This window comes from Monodelphis domestica, chromosome 6 (assembly GCF_027887165.1).
Source record: "Monodelphis domestica isolate mMonDom1 chromosome 6, mMonDom1.pri, whole genome shotgun sequence".
In the NCBI taxonomy this organism is placed as follows: Eukaryota; Metazoa; Chordata; class Mammalia; order Didelphimorphia; family Didelphidae; genus Monodelphis; species Monodelphis domestica.
This window is the reverse complement of record NC_077232.1, coordinates 274,512,149-274,536,852: the sequence shown is the minus strand read 5'-3', so window position 1 is coordinate 274,536,852 and position 24,704 is coordinate 274,512,149. Positions and strand designations below refer to the sequence as shown.

General features: G+C 38.4%; 1 protein-coding gene across 4 annotated transcripts in view; it reads left to right on the top strand.

The window, feature by feature from the left end:
- Nucleotides 1–24,704, top strand: part of FRAS1 (Fraser extracellular matrix complex subunit 1) — a 637,413-nt gene that overhangs the window by 239,621 nt on the left and 373,088 nt on the right. For all 4 annotated transcript variants that reach the window (XM_056803248.1, XM_016423079.2, XM_007495970.3 and 1 more), the window contains exons 10-13: nucleotides 12,270–12,359; nucleotides 16,298–16,445; nucleotides 18,019–18,162; nucleotides 22,895–23,029. In XM_056803248.1, the coding sequence (XP_056659226.1) occupies nucleotides 12,270–12,359; nucleotides 16,298–16,445; nucleotides 18,019–18,162; nucleotides 22,895–23,029 (517 nt within the window). The remainder of the gene's footprint in view (nucleotides 1–12,269; nucleotides 12,360–16,297; nucleotides 16,446–18,018; nucleotides 18,163–22,894; nucleotides 23,030–24,704) is intronic.

Genomic DNA, 24,704 nt, shown 5'->3' with positions numbered 1-24,704 from the left:
GAGAAGCTTGCTCTGGAGGAAGCTGAAGGTGGGGGCCTTTGAGACTGTTTCTCCATTTTGGTCACGTGAGTAATAGGGACTGATCTCTTTTTTTTGCCCCAGCTATCTAAGGGCTTGGGCCTTTTGGCCCAGCCTAAACAGAAGAGGTATTTAAGCCCTATTTCCTTCTTCACGTGAGTAATAGGGACTGATCTCTTTTCTTTGCCCCAGCTATCTAAGGGCTTGGGCCTTTTGGCCCAGCCTAAACAGAAGGGGTATTTAAGCCCTATTTCCTTCTCTCCCTTTTCTCTCTCTCTATCTCTAATTACTTCCTCCTATTGTAATTAAACTCCATAAAAGATTGACGGCTGACTTAAGTTTTCATTTAGGAATTACATAGCTGATTCCTTGGCGACCTTAAATTAATATATATCAGTCTTTTAAAGTGATTCCCTTGTAACATATGTATGTTGTAATGTATTTTATAATGTAATTCAGTATCTTACTTTATCTTATCAATCTTAACCTCAAATCTATCAATTCCTATCCCTATGTAAAATAAGTCTCCTATCTACCTATATTCCTATACTAATTCCATACTATTCTCTTCTAAATTTCCTAAATCCAATATTAAATTTTATACTAAGTAGTTAACTATTCTTTGTTAGTAACTGTCTACTTTTAAACTAATTATAACATTGTTAGTACTTAGTTATACATTAGTGAATCAATGTATCTTAACCATGTTTATGTTTTTGTGTATATATATATATATATTTGTTATGTTGCTATTCATGCAATGTTATGTTGTTTTGTTAGTATTATGTCAGTGTTACTGTTGTGTTACTGTTGCATGCAATATATTTACCAAAACTACAGTTTTTTCTTCTTCTCATCTTGTTTGTAGAATTCTTCATCTCCACAATTCATGGTAGTAAAATGTATCTTTGAATGCATATTATGTTATATCACATTACCCAAATTCCTTAGTCTATCAATCGTTTGATCCTCTCCATTAAAATTCCCTTCAAAGTCTTTATCTGCTTAATACTTATGTCTTTTAGTCTTTGTACAATATCCATCAATTTTCTGAATTCTCTTCAACTGCAATGTCCTCTTCCATCCGAATGTCCTCTACCACTGGAATCATCCTCTCCTTACTGATCTTTTTGACTGCACTCTATTTGACTGATGAATCTCAGCTTTCCATGAACTCTTCATTTTCTTCTTCAACAATTTCTACATTTTCATTATGAATTCCATGAGTTAATTTAATGTGTAAACAATGGTACCATGAATCTCTTCCTAATTCTTTCACCGAATAAGGTGAAACTAACACAATTTTATAAGGACCCACCCAATTCTCTTTTTGTTGCTGATGTTTGCAAAATTTTTCACATACACCATATCACTTGTTTGAACATTATGAAGAGAATAATCCAATGGACCAGACTGAATCAATACTCCCATATCATGCAATTCTCTTAAGTCATTATTGTAATGTACTTAAATATGAAGCAAGTTGACAATATCCTCCTAGGAGAGATGTATAAACAGTCTTACAATGAATTAATGTCCCGACTATGCCACATCCCCTCCAAAATTCGTTATTTTCCTTCACTGTCATGTTAGCCAGTCTGCTGGGTGTGAGGTGATACCTCAGAGTTGTTTTTTTTTTATATTGACAGATATTTATTATATGCATCAAAAAAAGCTTTTAGACAAGGTAAGATATACTTCTTAAGGATCCTCAACTCACTCATGGAACTTTTTTTTTATGAATGAAAGAAGGGGGGCAGCAAATTTCTCAAGAGAAAGGAATAAATGTAAGAATACTGGTGGTCTTCAGTGGATGAGAGATGTGGCTGGAGTGACTGAGTTAGTGTCAAAATGTAGGGAGATGAAAGTCAAGGTAAAGAGGTTGAACTTTGTCCTTCAAGGTAATGGGAAACTTCAAAACATATTGAAGTAGGATTGACAGTAGCAGTAAAGAAAGATCACTTCATATAGGATGTCATGGGGAAGAATCAAGCTTCTTTTTCTTAAAAGAGGTGGGTTGGAAGGGACAGAAAAGTTCAGAACCAGAGCCAGTGAGCCCCATGTTTTGGAGATCAGACAAGTTATTGTAATGAAAATTTCCAAATTTCTATTATAACAAAATATGATAGCTTGGAAGGCAGGTTCTCAGTCATAAAACATCTTCAAAGACAATGTGAATTACAACTTGTTGGGGACTTTTAATTTTTATTACTAATAAACATAAAAAGCCCTTCCAAACATAAAACAAAACATGTAAACACAAAAAAGTAGACTTTATATGAAACTAGGAATGATAGCTTCATACCATTTGCTTTAAGTATAAAATTCTTTACTTTCATTTCAAAACATTTGCCATGCTATTTGAACTTCTCTTCCTTTGTGTGAATTTACAATATTGCAATGGCCATTAAGACATCATTATTGCTAAACCCAACCTCTCATTTCTCCTCCAAAACAGTGTTGAGAGGATTTGTAACACCAACAAAATTAATCCCCGTAGTGGGATTAATCCTGGTAGTCTGTCAAAAAAATATAGGTTTCTTTATCCATCCTGAGTCCATCTCTTCTGTCTCAAAATTTGGTTGTCCAGTTTTTTCATTACTTTCAGCATTATTTCTCTTTACAGTGTTGATATTAATTCTTGATTGTGCTCATTTCACTCAGTATCATTTCACACTACCAGGATTCTTTCTAGGTTTCTCTGGATTCCTGTGTTTCTATTTCAAACTTCACACTCAGTTCTGGTCTTTCCATCAAGAATGCCTGAAAATCTTCTACTGAATCAAATATCCATTTTTTCCCATACAGGATTATGCTGAGTTTTGAAGGATAAATTATTCTAGGTTGTAAACCCATGTCTTTTGCTTCTCTAAATATTATATTCCAAGATCTCCTCTCATTTAATGTTGAAGTTGCAAAGTCTTGTGTGATCCTAATTGTAACTCCTTGGTATTTGAACTGTTTCATTCTTGATTCTTGCAATATTTTCTCCTTGATATAGGAATTCTGAATCTTAACTATGACATTCCTGGGAGCTTTCATTTGAAGATTTCTAATAGGAGGTGATCTATGGATTCTTTCAATTTTTACTCTTCCTTCTGGTCCTGATAAATCTGGGCCATTTTAAGTTATGATTTCTTGAAAAATAGTATCTAAGCTTTTTACTAGATGAGTGTTTTCAGGGAGCCCAATAATTTTAATATTTTCTCTTCTTGACCAGTTTTCTAAATCAGTTGTTTTTGATACCACATGTCTTACATTTTCTTTTTCCAGTTTTTCAATCTTTTGATTTTGTTCCAATATTTCTTGCTGTCTTGAGGAGTCATTGATTTCTTTTTGATCTATTCTTGCTTCCAAGAACTCTACTTTTTGGGCAAGGTTTTCCACATTCTCTTCTAAGCTATTTATTCTACTTCCAATTCTTTCCTCTAGGACTCGTATTTCACTTTTTATCTCTTCTTTCATTTGTTCTAAGAATTGATGAAATTCTTGTGGAAAATTTATTTTTTCCTTAAAGTCTCTAGTTAGAGTTGTTATGGAGTTGCTCATTCCTTCGACTTGAGGATCTCTGGGTTTGATACTGGATGTTATTTTCATCTTTAATTTATTAATCTCTCCAGGTTTCGTTCCTGAAATGGAATTTTCTCCTGGAACTGAACTATGACCCAGATAGAGCTTCTGGGTAGGTTGACTGCTTATGTTGTGTCTTATCTTGGAGCCCATGTGTTCTGGCACTGACCTCCACATCCTAAGATTATACCTCTTTGGATTTTTAAAAGTTCAGAACTGAATCTAAAAGATCTATTGTCAGGAACCTCAGAGTTCTTGGGATTGGACTATACTGTTTTGATAGCTATGGACAGCTACTTTTCTCAATAGAGTAGATAGTTTGAAATTCCATGACAGTTTGCATCTTAGACGATAACTTTTTGGAAATGTTCAAGAAAGAATTCTTGTCCAGAAATGAGATGACCACTTCCAACTATGATTCTAATTTCACACAGTAGAAGCCTGAATTCCAACTCAGGTTTTAAATTTGATTTCCAGTCCTTCATCCACTTTATCATGTAGTTGCTTCTTGCCCTCTCATTTTATAGTGAGAAAAAGCAAAATTCGCTTTACTCAAAAGAGTCAGTCTATTAATTTCTGAAACATTAGTTCATGACTTGACTGTATAGGTATTTGTCTCACTCCCTCAGAGTTGTTTTGATTTGCATCTCTCTGATTATAAGAGATTTAGAAGACTTTTTCATGTGATTATTAATGGTATTGATTTCTTTGTCTGAAAACTGCCTATTCATGTCCCTTGCCCATTTATCAATTGGAGAATGGCTTGATTTTTTTGTACAATTGCTTTAGCTCTTTATAAATTTTAGTAATTAGACCTTTGTCAGAGGTTTTTGTTATAAAGATTGTTTCCCTCCCTTCCTCCCTCCCTCCCCCCCTTCTCCCCTACCCTGTTGGATAAGATAGAATTCAAGATCCCAGTGGATATAGATGCTCTTCCCTCTAAGAGTTGATTTCACTGAGAGTAAGGTTTAAGTAAAAACTCTCTTCCTTTCCTTCTTATAGGAGAATTCTTCCCCTCCCCTTCCCATGTGTATCTTTGTGTGACAAAGATTATTCTATTTAGTTGTTTGTTTGTTTTTTCTATTTCTTGGAGTATATCTTAGTATCATCAACAATTCCCCCCCTCCCTTTTTCTTTATATCTCCCCCTTTCTCCATATCATCTTGATGTCCCAAACTTTCCCTATGTGTGATTCTTTTTACTACTCTAATGATGAATACAATTTTTGAGAGTTACACATTACACTTTCCCCACATATTAATATATATAATTTGATATAAATGTAGTCCTTATAGAAGAGAGTTTGACTAAAAGAAAAAGATAAACACTTTTCTCCTTTTCCCTTTTCTTCGTATTTACCTTTTCAAATTTCTCTTGCTCTTTGTGTTTGGATGTCAACCTTTCCAGAGAACTCTGGTCTTTTCTTTTCAAATACTTGGAAATCTTGTATTTTGTGGAATGTCCATACTTTCCCCTGGAAGTATATAGTCAGTTTTGATGGATAGCTGATTCTTTGTTGAAGACCCAGCTCTCTTGCTATTCTGAATATCATGTTCCATTCCTTATGGTCGTTCAGAGTGGAAATTGCTAGGTCCTGTGTGACCCTGATTGGTGTTCCTTTATATCTAAATTGTCTTTTTCTGGCTTCTTGTAAGATTTTTTCTTTTGCTTGGAAGCTTTGGAATTTGGCAATTTCATTCCTGGGAGTTGTCTTTTGGGGATTTAGTGTAGAAGGTGTTCTGTGAACTCTTTCAATGCCCCCTTGTTCTAGAATCTCTGGTCAATTTTCTTTGATTATATCTTGTATTATGATGTCGAGTTTACTGTTTATTTATGGCTTTTTTGGTAGACCAATGATTCTCAGATTGTCTCTCCTTCCTCTGTTTTCCAGGTCTGTCACCTTGTCAGTGAGATATTTTATGTTATCTTCTAATTCTTTAGTCTTTTGACTTTGCTTTATTAATTCTTGCTCTTTTGCAAGACCATTATCTTCCAGTTGCCTGATTCTGACCTTTAAATACTGGTTTTCCTTTTCAGTTTGGTCTGACCTGTTTTTTGAGGCTTTGAGCTGTTTCTGCATTTGCATATTTTGGTCCCTCAGATTGCTGAGTTCCTTTTGCATTGCTTCCCATTTTTCCTGAAAGAAGCCTTCCATGTTTTTGATAATTTCCAATTTAAATTCTTTAAGAGCTTATGGAGAATTTGCATTTCTTTTGGAAGGTTTTGGGGTATTTGTGTTTCCTCTTCTATCTTGGCTGTATTTTGTTTTTTTGCTCCATAAAATGTGTCCAAAATCACCCCCTTCTTCTTGATTTTCTTGGTGTTTGGAGGCTGTTGCACCTCTGCACTATTTGCCATCTCTCTGGTTTTTCCTCCACTTTCCAGTCAGAAACCTGAGTAGGAGGGCTGGCTTTCAGTGTATGGTTCTGATGATCCGAGTCTTTAGCCCCAGGCAAATTGTCTGTTCTCTGCAGCTGTACTGTCTTCCCGGGCAAGCCCAGGGTCTGCCCTCCCCTTCCTGCCAGCGTTTTGGGTGTTACTGCTCTCAGTTCCCTCCAGTTGCTTCTCCGGTGCCTTATTTCCACGCTCTGAGCCTGGCACAGCACTATCTGCAAGGTACCCCTCTGCCTTTGTCTGCCCCGAGGTTCCTGTCCTTTCAGGAGGCCCTGCACTCTAGTGGGGGAGGGTCTGGGCCTCACTGAACTCTGAGGGCTCCTGATGGGATTAGGTTCAACTGGGTTGGTCTGGATGTGCCCCGAGGCAAAAACTCCGATGAGACTCTGATGGAAGGACCCAACCATGGGGCTACAGGCTCCCCCGTCTCTCTCACCCTGCTTTTCTGCCATCTGTGTTGGACTCCCTGAGCCTGGCCCAGGTTGCTTTCAAGGTGCACCCTTCAGAACAGCACCTTTGCCCTGATGTTCCTGCTGCTGCTGGGGGCTCAGCGCTCTGGGTTGGGGGGGAGGGGTCCTGGGACCTTACTTCTGTCTTCCCCTTAGACCCGGGTATTCTCAGATTCCGGCTTTTGGGGGGGTACCTTTTGATTTGAGTCCAGAAGAAGGGTTCCCTTCCTCTGTACTGTTGTTATGTTTGAATTTCAGTCCCCTAGGAGCATTCAGTTTGTGATTGGTAAGGAAGGGTTTTCAGAGGTCTGGACTTTTGCTGCTTCTAAGCTGCCATCTTGACCAGAAGTCCCCTCAAACCTTTCTTTCTGAATGCACCTTGATTGAATTTTTTGGCAAGCAGAACAAGTAGTACAGATCTTATTTGCAACAGTACTTATTCCTGGTGCTACCCATTGCCTTTTTACTGATGTAGGATATAGTATGTGGTCAGTAGTCCAGGCCCTATAGGCAGGATGAGTTGGGAGACAAATTATCACATATGAAGAATAGCACTAGGCCATTGTTGCTAGACTGAGGAGTGTGTGAATGAGACTGGATAGGAAAGCTTAGGTTGTGGAGAGTCAGAAGTGATAAATAGCATGTTTTTGATTTGGTCTTAGGGAAAAATAGGGAGCCACTGGTATTTGTTGCATTGAGTTTATTGAGATTTACATTGTGAGACATGAGCTTGAAAAAGCTTTTTCTAGGATCTTAACTATATAAAAAAAGAGGAGGGATATAATGTGGGAATCTTTGGATCAGGTGAAGGGTTTTGTTTTTTTAAGTAAGGTAGTGTAAAAATGGAGATTTGAACCTAAGACTTCAATCCCCAGGATTCCTTGCTCTGGTTCTAGAATGCTTGTAACCTCACCTGAATTCTCACCTGGGTCGAGAAAAAATTATTTAAAGAGTCTCCGCCTACAGGTCTGGCTTTTTCTTGTTTCCACTTGCAAGCAAAGGGGTCTCTCATGATGTAGGTGAGGTTGAATGGGCCTCTCGGCCCATCTAGGCAATTGCTTTCTTACTTGTATTTTCTTAAACTCTTAATTTTAAATAAACCTCATAAAATATAATACTCCTTGACAGAGAAACTAATTTTTGCCTGCCACAGCTTAAACCCCCAAATTTTAATCATAACAGTAGAGAATAGAGAGATACATTTGTATGCAGCAGAAAACAAGGCAGTAGATAAGGAATAATTCAGAATTAATAACATAAGCCATTGAAGGGACATGCTGCCTGAAAACATTGTAGGAGGTGGTATTAAGAATTAAATTAAGAGGCAGCTTTGTCACCACTTCCCTCAGTTCTCTTCCCTTGCCTCCCCAACCTGACATCCCTGTTATCTCATTGCCTGCACTTTTACTCATTTATTCCTAGAGACCTTTAGTTTCTGGACATTTAGTTCTGGATTGGCCAGCCTCTCCTCTCTTTAGATACTCCCACCCCCACCAATAAAGATGCAGAGGGCCTCCACTCCCCCCTCCCCCCTCACATACACAGACATACCTTCCCAGCTTCTTGGGTTATTGTTTTCTTCGTGCGAAGCACCTCCTTTCTTACCCTCCCAACCCCCGTGGGATGTTAAATTTATCTGGATCTCAATTGTACACGGGGCTCCAGAAGCATTACTCTAATCCCCCCAACCCCTGGGTTCCTCCCCAATCAGCATTCTTTTCCCAAGGATACTGTACCACTTGGGCCCTCCAGGGTCAAGTTTCTTGTCCTCCTTTCCAGAAAAGTGACAATCTGTATATTTTCATTTTATTTAGAAATGGTTTAAAAAACATTATACAAAGGCTGATCAGTTTTAAAATGTGACGGACACTGAAATTCTGCAATGCTGTTCAGGGTGATGGAAGCCCTAATTCTAGGGCACCAGTATGGAGGCCTCAACCTTGGCCAGGATAGGAGACACATAGATTATGGTGGGGGTGTGGGGGAGGAAGGGGGCCAACTCGAGCTCTGTCCCCCACTCCAGTGAGGCCTGCCTTTCCTCTGTCCCCAGGGCCTCTTCCTCTGTTCCCTTCCTCAGCTATACCCCAGTATCTTTAGGGCTTAGGAGGATCCCAGAGGGGACCACACAGGATTAAGGGTTTTCAGGAGTTCAGAGCAGAGGCCCAGGATCCCATACCGATCCAGGCTTCTAAGAGGAAGAGAGAAGAAGATGAGCCACAGGAACCAAGATGAGATGAATGGAGGAGAGGCTGAGCTGGATTCAAAGCCCTCACCAGGTTTGGGCCATGAGTGATATCAGGAGGGAGTAGTGACAAGAGGACCCAGGCAAGGAAAAGTTGTGAGGAATGGGGTACAGTGGTGCGGCTTCATTCTCTGCATCGCTATTGGTCAGAAGTGGTGGAAGGTAGTCAAGGCCCCCCTCTGAGCCAGGCCTTGACCAGCAGTCATCAAGATTTGGGGCACAGTGGCAGAAAGAGCACTCAATTATAGTCCACCATTAACTTGTGTGACCTTGCCAAGTCACATCCTCTTTCTGGACCTCTATCTCCTCTGTCAAAAGAGGGAAATGCTATTTGCCCAGCCAATTTAACAGGGCCCTTGTGAGTTTCAAATAGGCTAATAGATGTCACCTAATAAAGTTCCTTGAAAAGTATAAAATACTGTACTAACACAAAGACTACATCTGTGATGCCAGATGCCCCAACCCCAGGGAGCTGGCCCTTGGCAAGAATTGAGGATGTGCACAAGGAGAGAGTATTGGCAACTTGAGAAGTTTGTTTGGGAGAACTCCCAAGCCAGGGCAGAAGCCTGGGTCTCAGCATAGGGAACTAGCAGGAAATCATGTTCCCCTTCAAGGATCATAAACAAGACTCCAAAGATGTGACCACAAAAGGAAGAAAATCCACAAACTCAGGAGGGAAACATTAGGGTAAACAGCCCAATGGATGCTCCATTTAGTTGGCCTGACAGGGCCTCAGAAGACTCCCATGTTCTGCCTTCACCTCCCAGCCCAGGAGACTTCTGGGTGACCTTCTTCATGAGGAATTTTACTGAGTTAGCAAAGTACTGGTGATATAGAAACTTTGAGCTGGAATGAACTTGAGAGAGTGCCTGGCCTAGCCTTGTTCAATATTGGAACCTCCTTTGTGACATCCCTAACAAGGAGTCATCCAACCTTTGTTTGAACTTTGTGACAAGAAATTCACTACCTACCAAGTCAGCTCAACCCATCATTTGAACAGCTGTGACTATTAAAATTTTTAGATTGAGCTGAAATCTGTGTCTCTGTAATATCCAGGGCTCTAGGTTCTGCTCCGAGGGCCAAATGGAATGAGTCTAAACCCTCTTCCCCAAGACTGCTCTTCATATACTTAAAGGCAATGATCTTGCCTTCTAAGTCTTTTCTGTTCCAGGCTCAATATCCTTTGCACCTTAAAAAAAAAAATCATCCTTTTACATGACCTTCAACCAGTCCCTTCATTGTCCTATATGCCATCCACTTGCAACTCTCCAGCTTATTGACATTCTTCCTAAAAAAGATGAGGTACAGAACAACACAGGCTGCCCCAAATGTGTTCTGACCAATGGGACCATCATGATAAGTTTCTTTACATGTCATTTATAATGGCATGCTAATTCCTTGAGCTTACAGTTTAATAAAACTCCTAAGTATTTTTGTTTTGCAAAATAGTTTAGCCATACCCACTCCCTTTTCTATATTTGTAAATTGAAATTTCTTTTTAACCAAGTGGAGGATTTTGCATTTGCCACTAAATTTCATCTTTGTAGATTTCACCCAATATTTCTAGCTTGCCAGGATTTTTCCAGATTCCTTAATCAATGTGTTAGCTTTTTTTTCCCTGGCTTTGTGTCCACAGCTCAGGTGGGTATTCCTTACTCTTAATTTTCTTCAAATCAGGGACAAAAATGCTGGAATAGAGCAAGTTTGAGGGACAGAGTCCCAGGGCCAATAGGAAAGGAAATTATAGCAGATTATTGTTAAGAATGGAGGAACTCGCACACAGACACATGCACCCAACCCAGCAAATTTCTACAAACATTTCACATTGAAGACTTGGATGTTAGGGTAGGGCAGTGCCATTCTCTCTAGGCTCCTAAGACTCCAGAGATCAATACCTAGAGCAGCCATGGCTTTGTACCAATAAATTGATGGGAGGACGGGAAAGGGGAATGGTACCTCATCCTCACAGTGGTCAGAAAATCTTCATGCCTCTGCCTTGAAGTAATTCACTCACCTATACCCTTGTTGGGAAAGAAGTCAGACCCCAGGAGAGTGGGGTCATGGGCCAGTAAAAGTCTGGAAAGGAAATAAGCTACTTCCTTCCTAGAAGCCCTGCACAGGAGGTCAGATTGTTCATCTTGGAACCAGTCTGTACCACTCCTCTCCACTTTGCTCCAATTTGCCCTAGGTATCAGAAAACCAAGTTATGACTGGGCAGATCTGTGGGAGGAGAAATGGAATCCAGCCTCTGCCCCAGGGATTTGCATTGGATTGCCCCAAAGGAGGCTAAATTTCACAAATTCACATGGTCTGGGTGCTCAAATACCCCTTGGGATGGTACAAATAGCTTACATTTGTAATGGAGAGAAAGGAACCTTATTGCCCTGGAGAGATCTAATTCAGGATATCTTAAAGAGTCCAGATTTCAAATCTACCAATAGGGGACATTGTGGAGAGACCATGAGGGAGGGGCATTAGGGGAGAGGGACAGGGTGTCCAGCCCAGGAAAAGCAGGTAGGTTCCAAGAAGAGGTATGAGTAGGTAGGCAGAGATCACTGAGACCAGCTGAAAAAATCACCAGGAAAATGGAAATTCTAATAAACCTCGTATTTTGCAGAGGAAAAAAAAATAAATTAAGGGGCAGCTACATGGTTCATTGGATATGAGCCTGGATATGGGAATATGGAACTAGATCTTGATATGGGAATCCTGGGTTCAAATCCAGTCTCAGACGCTTCTTATCTATGTGACTACCCTGAACAAGTCAATTAACCCCATAACCTGCTCTTACCATTCTTCTTCCATGGAACCAATACATAGTATTGATTCTAAGATCGAAGGTAAGGTTTAAAAAAAAAGAATATAAGTAGAGGGCTTACATGTTTGTGAAGAGATGAGCCATTTCATCATCTGGGATTGGTGCAGCAAAGGAATGAATAATATCCAGGTGATCTGGAAGATGGAATCACATATTCTTTTTTTCTATCTAAATTGTCCTTCAAGCTCTTCCCAGTACACCAAATTCCTTCTCCCACCTCTATATTTCTCCACAGACTGTCCACTATGCTTGGAATGCTCTCCCTCCTATATTTCTAAATTCCTTTCAAGTCTCAACCAGCTACCACCTTCTCCACTATACCTTTCCTGATCCCCAGAGTTGTTACTTGTAAATACTTGTAGAAATCACTTTGACTATCCTCTGTATTTAATTGTGTTGGTACTTCTTGTAAAATCTTTAAAGGTAGGGGCCATTTAACTTTTGTGTCTATATGCTTAGTGCCCAACTCTGTGTCTTCTACATCATAGGCACTTAATAAAGATTTTCAAATAAATGAAAATGTATGAGGTCAAAATGGAGACTGAGAAGAAACATGAATTCATGAGCTCAGACCCCATTTTCAGTTCCAGTAATACCTCACAGTGTAAACTGTGGTTATACAATGCCAATTGGAACACTGATGTAGGAGGATCGAGAATTCAGTCAAATGAATCATGGAAAAAAATTCAGCTGTTGAGTAATTTATCCAATCAAGTAACCAATTTGCTTCTTCCTTTTTTGGCAGTGAACTTTTAATTTGATGTTAATTTCTCTATAGGATGAAGAGTTAATTCACTTGGAGGGAAAATGCTGTCCTGAGTGTGTTTCAAGACATCAGCATTGTCTTTATGAAGAACATATAAAAGATGTGAGTATAAGAATGAAGCAGACCTGATTTTTATTCCTAATATTTATGGTAAAAAAATTTAATTTAAAAGATGACAGTGATTGTTATATGACAGTCAGAAAAAACTACATTTAAATTTTATTTTTCCACATTTATTCACCATGTTAATTCATTACACAGAACTAAAATAAAAAGATATTTTTGCCTCTCCAAATATTTATTGATTCTCTTATGTTACCTTTTCCCCAGAAATTGTAAGGATGATATTAGAAAATAAGTGTTGTTTTATTAGTTTAGGGATAAGAAGTAAAGTGACTAGCTTGAGGAAAGAATGGGAGTTTGAAGCAGAGCTGAGAGCACATGTTAATTTCAACTGCTTACAGTTTTTCTGTATCAGTTACTCTCTTTGGCAATTGGGAGTTCTTCTCTGGCAGTTGGCCAGAGACACAAGCAGAGACTCTCTCTCTCAGGGCTGGAGGAGGTCATGAAGGAACTCAGTGTTTTCCTTTCCCAATTTGGGAAACACTATTGAATATCTATTGTGGTTTTATTAGATTGTTTTAATTCTGAGAAGACCAAAGAAAAATCTGGTCTTTGATTTGGACTCTGAAGACTCAGAGTACTAAATGGATTCTTGTTGAAACTCAATCAGCTTGCCTTTGCTATTTTATAATTTGAAGATGAAGTTAATTTAAGATTTATAAGGATAATAGTGGTAGTTTTTATTTAGATAGTATAAATTTGGGTTAGTCAGATCAGGGAGGAATAGTGTCGCCTGTGAAACACAGGAGAAGTGATTCCTTGCAGAACCAAGGAGTTTATTTGGGTGGATTTAGAATCCCTTAGAATTAGAAATCCTGTATTTATCCTTATATATTTCAATAAATACTTTATTGTTATAATGAGTCTGTTTAGCATCCTTGTGCCTGGCCCTGAAGGGAAGTTCACATTTGAGCTTCACTTTATCACTGAGGATACTTTGATTACCTCTATCAAAAGTATCCGAAAGTATCCGGACAGTTTGAACCTGATTGGCAAGTTAAACAGTTTTGAACAGTTATTCCATCTAAATATTTTATTTTATGTAGTTCATCATTATTTTTACATAAGGTAGGTTTTCACAGTACATTTCATAATTTGAGATTAATTAATATTTTGAAAGGATGAAAAATGCTTTATTGGCTCATTAAGAATGATAATAAAAAGTAGTAATGATAGAGCACCTTTTTATACTATTCAAATGCTTATGAAGTGTTTTCTTTGCAGCCATATAAAATACATAGTCTGGAAGGGACCGTGGAGATCATTTTACTCAGCACCCCCATTTTATAGATTACGAAATTGAGACACACAGAGAAATTTAGGGCTCCATAAGAACCAAGCTTGAGTTTGAACTTAGTTCTTTTCCTAATCTCCTATTCTTTTGTCTGCACCACCCTGGCATCCAGAGTAGCTCACCTCATCACATAGCTCATATTCAACAAAGTTGAAGCTGAAACCTGTTCTTCAGATTTGGACTCTAGCCCACTTTCTATTGCTTCTGAACTGACAAGGTGATGTCAATGTTGGGATGAAAGTGTCTAATTTCTAGATCAACTTTTTTTTTTTAAACAACTTTACTTTCAAATTTGGATTAAATCACCTAATTCTGTTCTGACAACAATCCTATCTATCTAACAGTGCTATTATGGGGGTAAGTGTGAACTCTATTTTTTAAAAAGTTTTGTAGGTCCATAATTCTTTAAACACTGAATTTTGGAATATCTATAGGACTCTCAGCCCTCACTTAAGTAACATAAGAATACTAATATTGTCTGTAGAAACACTATAAACAAACATGAATCTGACTAGTATCACTTTTTTGCCATGTGGTTTTATATTCTTTGACCTTACCATGCCTTCAAAATAGGAAAAAATTAATTTTGTAGCAGGAATTGCAATTTTGTTTTAAACTATTTAAACTATTATATTTTCCTTGAAATATGATATGTTTTCCATGGTTTATGTGTTTGTCATAAGTAACATTATCTTTGAGTAAAAATAACTTAAATTCTTGGCTTTTGTTTATTGGTTATGATGATTAGAGTGGTAAACTTTTTAATAATGCTTTTTCTCTTTATGTCAATGCCTTTCTCAAATTTGAGTGACACTACACAGATTTTGCAACAATTTGAATTTCAACATATACATAGAAATTTTATTTAATAGAATGAACATTCTAGGGAAACCCAGAATTTGAGTGTATAATCAGTTTTTCTGAAAGTATGTCAAGGGACTAGGGAGAAGTCAGGATAATTTAGATTTGGATCCATCAGTTATCACCCATTCCCTTTATCCAAGGTCTAGATGTCTTCTTTTGTTCACAATTCCTTGTGTGCTATTAAAACGGAAATTTCTTATTTTTACCTTTGCTTATTTAAATATCTTTTTATCTTGTCAAGTTTTAAATTGCCAAAGGAGATATGAGTGTGTGCATATGTGCGCATGCACGTATATGTCCTTGCAGAACTCAGTTGTGGAATAGTTGGGAAATAGAAGCTGGAGGGAAGTCTGGAGTCTCTTGCTATGTCCTCCCATTTCACCTGGAAATTGATTTTTAAAAAGGTTTATTTTTGCAGGGCAGTTTTTATTTTTCATCTAGCAGAGCAAACTATGATAAGTCAGATTAGTTGGTTCAGTAGAGAATTTAATGTCATTTAATTAAAAAATAATTCCTCATTCTTTCCTCTTCTTCCTTGCTGTTTGCTCTCATACATCCTATTCATGGCCTTTGCCACTTATCCATTGTCATAAGACTATGATGAGGATAAGTGAAATCATCTTTAAAAAATGTTCTGGATCCTAGGGCAGAACACACATTTTTATTAGCATTATCTGCTTGAACACACAGAATATTTCAGAATTGTGAAGCACTTGGCACAGCACATGGCACATGTGTCATACATTAGAAACCAAACCTAGAGAGGCATTTGTTTTAAGTACACAGAGGCTTTAATGTCCCAATAAAGCTACAGAAATTTCCCCATCAAATTCCCCTTGATTATTACTGGAAAAATCTGCTTAATATACTCTCCCATTAGGCAGAATAAGAGTCATGTTCATGTGCTTTTTCCTTATGAAGAAACATCCATGATGACTTGAGACTAGGGATTCTCAGCTGATTTTATGCCAAGGATGCCTATGGCAATCTGGCCAAACAAACTCTTTCTCTGAATATTGTATTTAGATGCATAAAATAAAATACATAAAAGGAAGCAAATTATATTGAAATGTAGTTGTTTGTTTCTGTTTGTTCCTTTCTTTCCTCCTTCCTTCTCACCTTCCTATTTCTCTGTCTGTCCATTTGTCCATCTCTCTCCCTCTCCCTCTCCCTCCCTCCCTCCCTTTCTCTCTCTCTGTCAGTCTCTCTGTCCCTCTGTCTCTTTGTCTCTCTCTCTCTCTCTCTCTCTCTCTCTCTCTCTCTCTCTCTCTCTCTCTCTCTCTCTCTCTCTCTCTCTCTCTCTCTCTCTCTCTCTCTCTCTCTCCCTCTCCCCCTCCCCCCTTCCCTCTCTCCCCCCTCTCTCTCCTACTTCCCCACCTAGCTCTGTAACAGATATCCCAAGTTAAGTACCTTTAGGGGGTGATATTCATATACTTAAAATATACAAAATAAATATAAATATATAAAATATACAAAAATAACCCTTAACTTTTGTCTTAGAATCAATACTATGTATTGGTTTCAAGGCAGAAGAATGGAAAGAGCTAAGTTAATACAGCTAGGAAGTGTCTGGGGACAGATTTGGGTCTAGGACCTCCAATCTCCTGGCCTGGCTCTCTATTCACAGAGCCACCTTCTTGCCCAGGTATTCAATAATTTGTGAATACTCAGACTGTCTCATCCTCCACCCCACTTTGGCAAATGAAGCAGGAACTGAAAGCCTTCTCATTACATTGTTCATTCCTTTATTCTCATGTAGGAGGGAGAAAGATGGAATGAAGGTCCTTGCAAAATGTGTGAATGTCAGGATGCCCAAGTAATCTGTTATCAACCCTCCTGCCTCCTTTGTCCAGTGGGTACCTTGGCAGTAGAAATGATGGGACAGTGCTGCCCAGCTTGCAAACCAGGTGGGTAAAATTTAGCTAGTATTTCTGCAGAGTGATGGCTATGGTCACAAAATCCAAAGATAGTCCTCTGGGCTATTTTCTTGCCCTTGTTTCCTTAGTGTTAGGAGAACCAATTTATTTCTTCTCAATTTGCCATTAGTCTTTATGTAATTCATTTAAGCTGGCATAACATAGGGATTTTTTTTCTTTTGAGGTTGCAAAAATGACTGCCAAAAGCCTTTTAGTTGCTCATTCTTTTAAGGCGAACTATTACAAAAAGGTGATTTATTTGGGGCGGGGGACCTTAGAAGTTAATCTTTTAAACTGTAAGAATTTTTTCCTCTCAAAAATATCTATTTTTTTCCACCCCTGCTTTCAATTGAATAGGAGCTGAGTTGATTAATCAGTTAATGAGAATTAACACACTAGGATTTCCACATGCCAGTGAAATAGCAGGTATTGCTATACAATAACAACAAGAACAACATAAAACTAAATCAAAGTCCAATAAATCTTTTGGCAGGGTTGTTCATGTTATAGCTGGGATAATTTGTCATTATAAAGCCACTGATTGCTAGCAATTTTTAAGATTGTTTTGTCTGCACAGCATTTTGCTCATGTGTAAATAGGTGGTATTTTTGATTTGCCTTTCACAGTTAATAGTTTTCATCTGTAGGTTCTAATTTTTTTTATATTGGCATCTGTTTTGTGGTGGTTAACTTGTGACACTTAATATAGCTTAGAGAATGGAAAGCAATTTTATGATTTAATTAGGTTGCCTTCACAAAAATGCCTCAAGTGGGCTTCCCAATAAAAATACATTGGTGTGTTTAGCATATAATTATTTTAGAGAGGCAGTCTCTGGAGCAGAGGGTGCTGGGTTTGGAATCCAGAAGGGTGGGTTCCATTTTTGCCAAAGGTGTTTATTAACTGTGTAACTCTGAGTGAGTCATTTAACATCTCTTAGTCTGTATATATAGGATTCCCATTACAGGGTTGTGAGGCTCAAATGATGTATAACATTAAATATGAACTGCTACCCAATGCCAACTCTTCTGTTTTCTCTCCTCTTCTTCCTTCATTCTGTCCTTTGTCATATCACTTTCATCATCATTATTAAAACTATTTTAACAACCAAGTACTTGCTAATTTCCAAACTCAAAGAGATTGTGATATAAGGTCAATGAGTCACAAAATGTGGAAAGTTGATTTAAATATTAAACACTCATGTTACCTTTAAGTTCAAATTTAAATCTATTTAATGAAAAATAAATTATTTTCCAAATGCTTTTAAAATCATATTTATTTTGGAAGTTGGTCATTCTGGTTCTCTATCCTCATCAGTCAAAACAAAAAGCTATTTGTGAATATGTATTTAGTATTATCTTCTGCATCCAGATGATGTTAGTACTCATAGGCTTATTAGGAAAAAGCACTTTGCAATTCTTTCATAGCAATGAATTTTTGTTGTGTTTGCTCTCTTTCATATTTACATTCTGGTGATGTGATGGCTGTCTTCTCCTGGGAGGGCCAGTCTGAAGGCAAAACATAGGACCTTTACTTACTGTTTTCTTTTGTTTGTCCTTGATTTCAGTCCCTTGCCACCCAGACTGCCTCACTTGTTCTGAGTCTCCAGACCACTGTGACCTCTGCCAAGATCCTGGGAAGAAGTTGCAGAATGGTCGTTGTGTGTATAGCTGTGACCCAGGATTCTACCAGAGTGGTGGTCTTTGTTTAGGTACAGTTGAATTGCTAGCACCAGGGTTAATACTTCATACATATGGGCATTAGCTCACTTGGGAGGTTATTATAAGGGATGAATGAATAGATAATGAATGAAAAAAATGAATTTTATGAGCATTTATTAATAGATTATCTTAAATCAAGCAATACAGAAAGGAAAACAAAAGGAAGAAGTCTTTCCTATCTTTAGAGAGCTTACATGGAGGAAATAATACACATGGTATGTGAGGAGGGGTATTTTGTTTTGGAGTCACGAGTACAATGATGATGCCCCCTTTCTAATAGCAGTGGCTGAATTGATTTGAGGATAGTTCCATAATTTAGAAGCAAGCAGGGAGGAAAGCTATACCTTGTGGGGTAGAGCAGATGGTAAGGTGGCCACGGTATGGAGTGAAGCCTGCCTGGAGCTAACCTTGATGTGGTGGGCATGAGACATGCTCACCCATTAGGACTGGTGAAGATGACAGCTTTACATCCTCTAGCAGCCACTACTGGTGGATATAAGAAAGTGATTATTCCTAATCATCCCTTCAAACGTCTAGACAAAGACCAAGAATATTAGAGTCAGAGGGCACCTTCAAGATTATCTAATTGGTTGTCATTTTTGATGATGAGAGGCAGCATTGCCTCTTGGATAGAGAGCTAATCTGAGAGCTAAGAAGACCTAAGTTCAAGTCCCATGCCTGCCACGTACATGCTTTGTGAATACAGGCCCATCACTTAAGCTCTCACTGCTCTCAGCCACTCTCTAAGGCTATACTATGTAGAAGAAGTGCTGAACTACATTGGCAGAGTGAATTTCCTCATTCATGACTTCCCAGTACCAATAAAACCAGAGATTCCTACAACAGGAAGATTGCAGCTGTGTAGTTCTTCATTAGCCGTTTGTTTATTTTGCTTCTTATGAGAATAAGCTAAAAAATCTGGCCTCAGCCACTTCCTAGCTCTGTGACCCTGAGCAAGTCACTTATCCCCATTGCCTTACCCTTCTGTTGCCTTGGAACCAATATACAATTTTGATTTGAAGACAGAAGGTAAAGGTTTTTTTTTTTTTTTAAGAACCTAATTTTAAAGAATTATAGATAAATTAACTATTTAAAAAAAAAAAACCCTTACCTTCTGTCTTAGACTCTATTCTCAATATTGTAAAATAATGGTAAGGTCTCAACAGTTTAGGTTAAATGACTTGCCCAGGGTCACATAGCTAGAAAATATCTGAGGCCAGATTTGAAACTAGGAATACCCATCTGCAGGTGTGGCTCTCAATCCACTGAGTGACCCTTTTAATGTACCTAGCTGCACTTTTAGTGGCCAGAAAGAGTTAATTTGTTAGGTGGTTGGGGGGCTCAGTGGATAAACCATTACTCCAAGATAGAGGTTTTCTAACATAATTTTTAGAGTTAGAAGGAACCTGAGAGATTGTCTAGCCCAGTTACAGTTGATAAAATTAGATTTGAGATTTTAAGTAACTTGTCAAAGTGTTCTACCCCTTTAAATGGAAAGAGGTCTAGTACTTGTCTTCACTTGCCTTATATAGAAAACCTATGTGGTAGGAGCTGATCTACTTGTAGTCATGTAATAAAATGTATTACTGGAAGAAGATCACATTAATGTTTATTTCTCCAGAAAAATAATCCAACCCCCCTCCAAAGGAATAAAAGTATTTGTAGCTGAATAAAACATTGGCTCATAGATTTTCAAAACAATAAAAGATATAGCAGAATAGATTGTTTCATGGACCCAAAGGTGGTAAGGAATAATTCATACAACATGCAGTCATCTTGTTTTAAAGTGCTAATAGTGCAATGAAACATTATTAATAAAGCTAAAACAAGAAGATCTATGGAAAAATAATTGCAGCTCTTTGTATCAACAAAAGTTGAAGAAGGAGAGAAAAGCTATGATGAATTCTACAAGTTTCTCTAGGGGTCACCATATACTATACTATAATATTTGCTGAGAAAATTCATTGCAAATATGAGTAAAAGGAAGGCTGGCAAAAAGTCCTTTGGAAAATATGGTACAAGTTTTAAGATATAAACGAAACTCAAGATTTGCAACTTTCATGTCTATAAAGTAGGGATTTTTTTCAAGGAGAGGGTAGAAAGACATTATAGTGCTCTACAGGGCCAATGTCTTTTTACCCTATCTAAGAGTGATGTCTACTCCAAGCATGTGAAGACTTACCTCAGTGGAATGGTCAGATTAGAACAGTTCATTCTAACAGTCATGAAAGTGATTGAAGTAGGCACTATGGTCAAACAGCAACATCATCCACTGCATCCTGGACCATTGCTAGTGTAAGGGGTAATATTAGGGGTTATTGACTGAATATATTATACTAGTGGTCGCCAGGGATTAATTCAATCCCAATAAAATGCTCATCAGTTTGGGCTTTTTATGGTGGTTTAATTACAATAGAGGGAAGGAATTTAGAAGAAGAGGGAGATAAAAGTTTTCTCTGGCCTAGCCTAAGCCAAGGGAAGTTCTGAGAATTCAGCCATGAGGCCTCCTCAGAAGATTAAAACTAGCTCGGCTTCTAGCCGTGAGGTCTACTCTGAGATGAGGCCTCCTAAGAGGATAGTGTTTTAGGAGGTAAAGGAAAGGGGAGGAAACCACTCACCTGGGTCGCTCAGGGAAGATGCCTCACCTAACCCACACTACAGAGCTTCTCCAGTCACCTCACTGGCAAGCCTCAAACTGGAAAACCGCCAAGATGCCTAGCAGGTTGCCATGAGCCACATGAGCCAGAGAGAGAGTCACATCTCCACAAGAGAGAGCTAGAGATAGGAAGAGACACGAAATATATAGATCATTCTTTATATCATTTCCTGCATCTAATGTAGTATCAATGGTAGCTTAAGCTTGACTTAGGACAGCCCAGGGGGTTTGTCAGTTGTTTCTTATTTTGTCACTTGCTAGCATCTGTCATAGGCCATCCTCCTCAATACTTAATTCTTAAGTAGGGGTATATACATTCCTGGTTGCTAGGACAAATAAAGACAAATAAGGGTGGAGAAAATCTAAAATTCACACTAGTTGTTTTATCTTGCTGCTGGACTTTAATAACTCTGGAAGAAAGAGGGAGGCTGATAATTTTGTGCAACTCTGCCTCACTTAAATCAAATTCACATGCAAGTAAAGGCCTCCTTGGCACAAAGGCATGCCTTTTTAATATGAATGATCTCTTGATGATGGTATATGTTTATGAATTTTGGAACACAGCAGTCTCTGAAGAACTAAAGCTGAAAGTGACCAAAAAGGCAGTGGAAAGATGTGTGGTGAGTGTGAGTAGCTGGCAATGTATCTCAATTATCCATATCCAAAACACAGTAAGGAAGGTAATTGAGGAAATTAATGGAAGTAAAAGAAGGCAGGCTGTCCTAGTAGCAAGAGCAAAGGATGACAGTCTGAATGTTGTAGAGATTACCAAAAAGATGTAAAAAGAAATCCTTTAAGTAATTCATACATTTTCATTAAAAGATCTATGGGAAGATATAGAGGAGAATCACATAGGAAGAGAGGCAAATGAAAGAAATTCTCAAATTGGTGATTAACTCTTTGCCTTTGTTCCTATGCCATGGTTTATTCAGTTTTTATGTTGTCCAGATCCTTTACTTTTCCTTCAAGGGCAGCCAGAGTGTTGGGCCTGGAGTTAGGAAGACCTAAGTTTAAATTTGACTTCAGACACTTACTAGTTCATTGATTCTAGGCATGTCATATAACTATTTGTAAAGCATTTAACATCCTGCTACGTAATTTTTTTTTTTAAAGAAATTTTATAGAAGCAGCTAGGTAGCTCAATGGATAGAGAGCCAGACCTAGAGATGGTTGGTCCTGGGGTCAAATCTGGCCTCAAATGCTGTGTGACCCTGGGCAAGCCATTTAACTTCCATTGCCTAACCCATACCATAAGCCTTGGAACCAATACATTTCAATACAGAAGGTAAGGGTATTTTATAAAAAATTAAGAAACTTCTGTTCCTTTTCTTTCTTCCTCTTTTTATTTTTCAGGTATCACTTTTAGTCCCCCTCTCCCTTCTCTCTTTCTTATGGTGGTTAGTGTTCCTGCCAGTAACTGAAGGGAAAAGAACTTGGGGAAAAACTTAAGCCAGTAACTGAAGGAAAAAAGAACTTAGGGAAAAACTTGAGTCCATTTTGTTGCCATCTATTGTATAACGTTTAGCAAAAGAAAAATCTGAAAATGTTTGCTAAGATACGTATTTTTTTATATTTCTAACATTTGTTAGCCCTGTTTTTCTTGTCCCTCCATGACCACAGATAATCAGGGAGTTCGGCCCAATCAATCAATGAATCAACAAGCATTTTTAGGCACTATGTCAGAAATGCAAAAAGAGGGCCTACTTCTTGCTTTCAAGAAGCTTATATTCTAGAAGGAAAGTATAACACAAAACAAATAATGGTAGCCAGAAAAGGAGAGTTTGGTGTAAGTAATGACAGAGATGGTGAGTAGATCCATAGAATGGTAAATAGAATTATTAATTATTGTTTCTGGAATAAGAAGAAAATATGGATTGGAGAGTGCTGGGGATACAGATGGTGGCTGAGCAGAGCGCACTTGTGTGGGAAAGATCCTGGTGTCTTAGTGGATGACAGGATGAGTGGGATATAAAGCATTGTGCTTGGGTACGAATGTTTAGTTACTGGAATGATGTCTTTGACCTAATTGGATGTTTCTTCCTTTTTCCTGAATACGGATTGGATAGCCTGCCAGCAGGAGTGTGCTACGTGTACCAATGGCTTTGAATGTTCCTCGTGCCAGCCATCCCTGCTGATGAAAGAAAGGCAATGTGTGGCTGCCTGTGGGAGAGGATTCTATCAGGATCATCACCAGTGTTTAGGTAATAACTGGTGGGGCAGATGATTTGTAGATGATAGCGAACATCAGTCTTGCTAAGGTTTGTTCCAATTCCTTCCTCCAGTTTCTTTTGAGATTAATAAGAAAAGATGCAAATGGAATTCCTAAATATGAAAGCATAGAAGTATTTGGGGGAGAGGTGTATTTACTATAAGGTTTTTTTCATTGTTTTGTAGATTAAAGGATATTAATGCAATGAAATGTGCCTGTAATCTTTGTGTAAGTCATTCTGTACATGCCTCAAGGCATTTGAACACTATTTAATTAAGCATACTTTTGGTTGAAACCTGTTATTTGCTTGTTAGTCACATTCCTGAGTAATGTAAGTACATGATGTCTAAATAACAAAAGAAAGTTGGGAGCAAAAATCATTTTTACTAAAATATATGGCAAAGGTGGCAGGTGAGTGGGTCAGTGGATTGAGAGCCAGGGCTAGAAATGAGAGGTCCTGGATTCAAAACTGACCTTAAACCCTACCAAGCTGCGTGACCCTGGTAACCCCCAATGCCTAGCCCTTAGTTCTCTTCTGCCTTAGAAGTATTGCACAGTGCACAGTATTGATTCTAAGATGGAAGGTAAGGGTTTAAAACAAACAAACAAATGAATTCATTAATTAAAATACATGGCAAGGCAAGAAATACAGAGTCTAAAAGAAGTGTCCAGAGAAGCAAACAAAGGGAATCATGCTGACAATAACCACATGCAAAATGACATGTGTCTTCCTTAGCTCAATGTGTGAAGGACGTGATTTGTAGTCAGCAGCCTTGTCCACATGGCATTTGCTTTTTTCTCTCTCCCTGACCTTCATGCTATCTCACTGTGCCATGCGACAGGACCCTGGGTTCCCACTGGGCAGGGAAGAAAGTACTCTCTGTGTGTGTCATGACACTGAATCCTTGGTGTTGGGTTGGTGCCTAGGTGTGGGATATTTGGCAAGTTGCAGAAATTTCCAAGGCCTCCCGTTCTGCTTTTTTGCCAAATGAGGAATTTCCATGAGCTTATTTCTGAGATTTCTTCAAATCCTAGGAGTGGCATCTCTGTTCCTTAGATCAGGAAACTGGAGTCTCAATCAATATGTGATTTGCCCAAGGTTAGAGAAATACTAAATGATGAATTGGGGCTCCAGAAAAGACTTTCTAAACCTAGGGATTCTATTTGCAGTTATCTTCCTTCCTACTTCACTGCATTGCCTTTTAAATATCAACCAACCTTCCCCTTTATGGGGAATCAGCTTAAGTGGCCTTGACAGTTAATGAGAATCAGGCCATAGAGCTCCTGGAAGACTTCAGTGGCCAGTCATTTATCATTAAAACATTTTTTTTGAGCCCTTACTTTCTGTCTTAGAATCAATCACAGTTTATCAAGGCAGAAGAGAGGTGAAGGCAATGGGAGTTAAGTGACTTGCCCAGGGTTAGGCATCTGAGGACACTGAGTCACCTCCCTGCCCCAATTATCATTTTTTTTGTAAAGACTCTATTATGTACCAGTCACTGTGCTAAGTACTAAGAATACAAAGGGCAAAAAAAAGAATAGTCCCTTGTTTTGAGAAGCTCACAATTTAATGGGGGAAACAATGTGTAAAACAACTATGTTTAAATAAGATATAGACAAGAGTCAATTCGGGTAGACTCTGGGAAAGGCTTCTTGCAGAAGGTGTG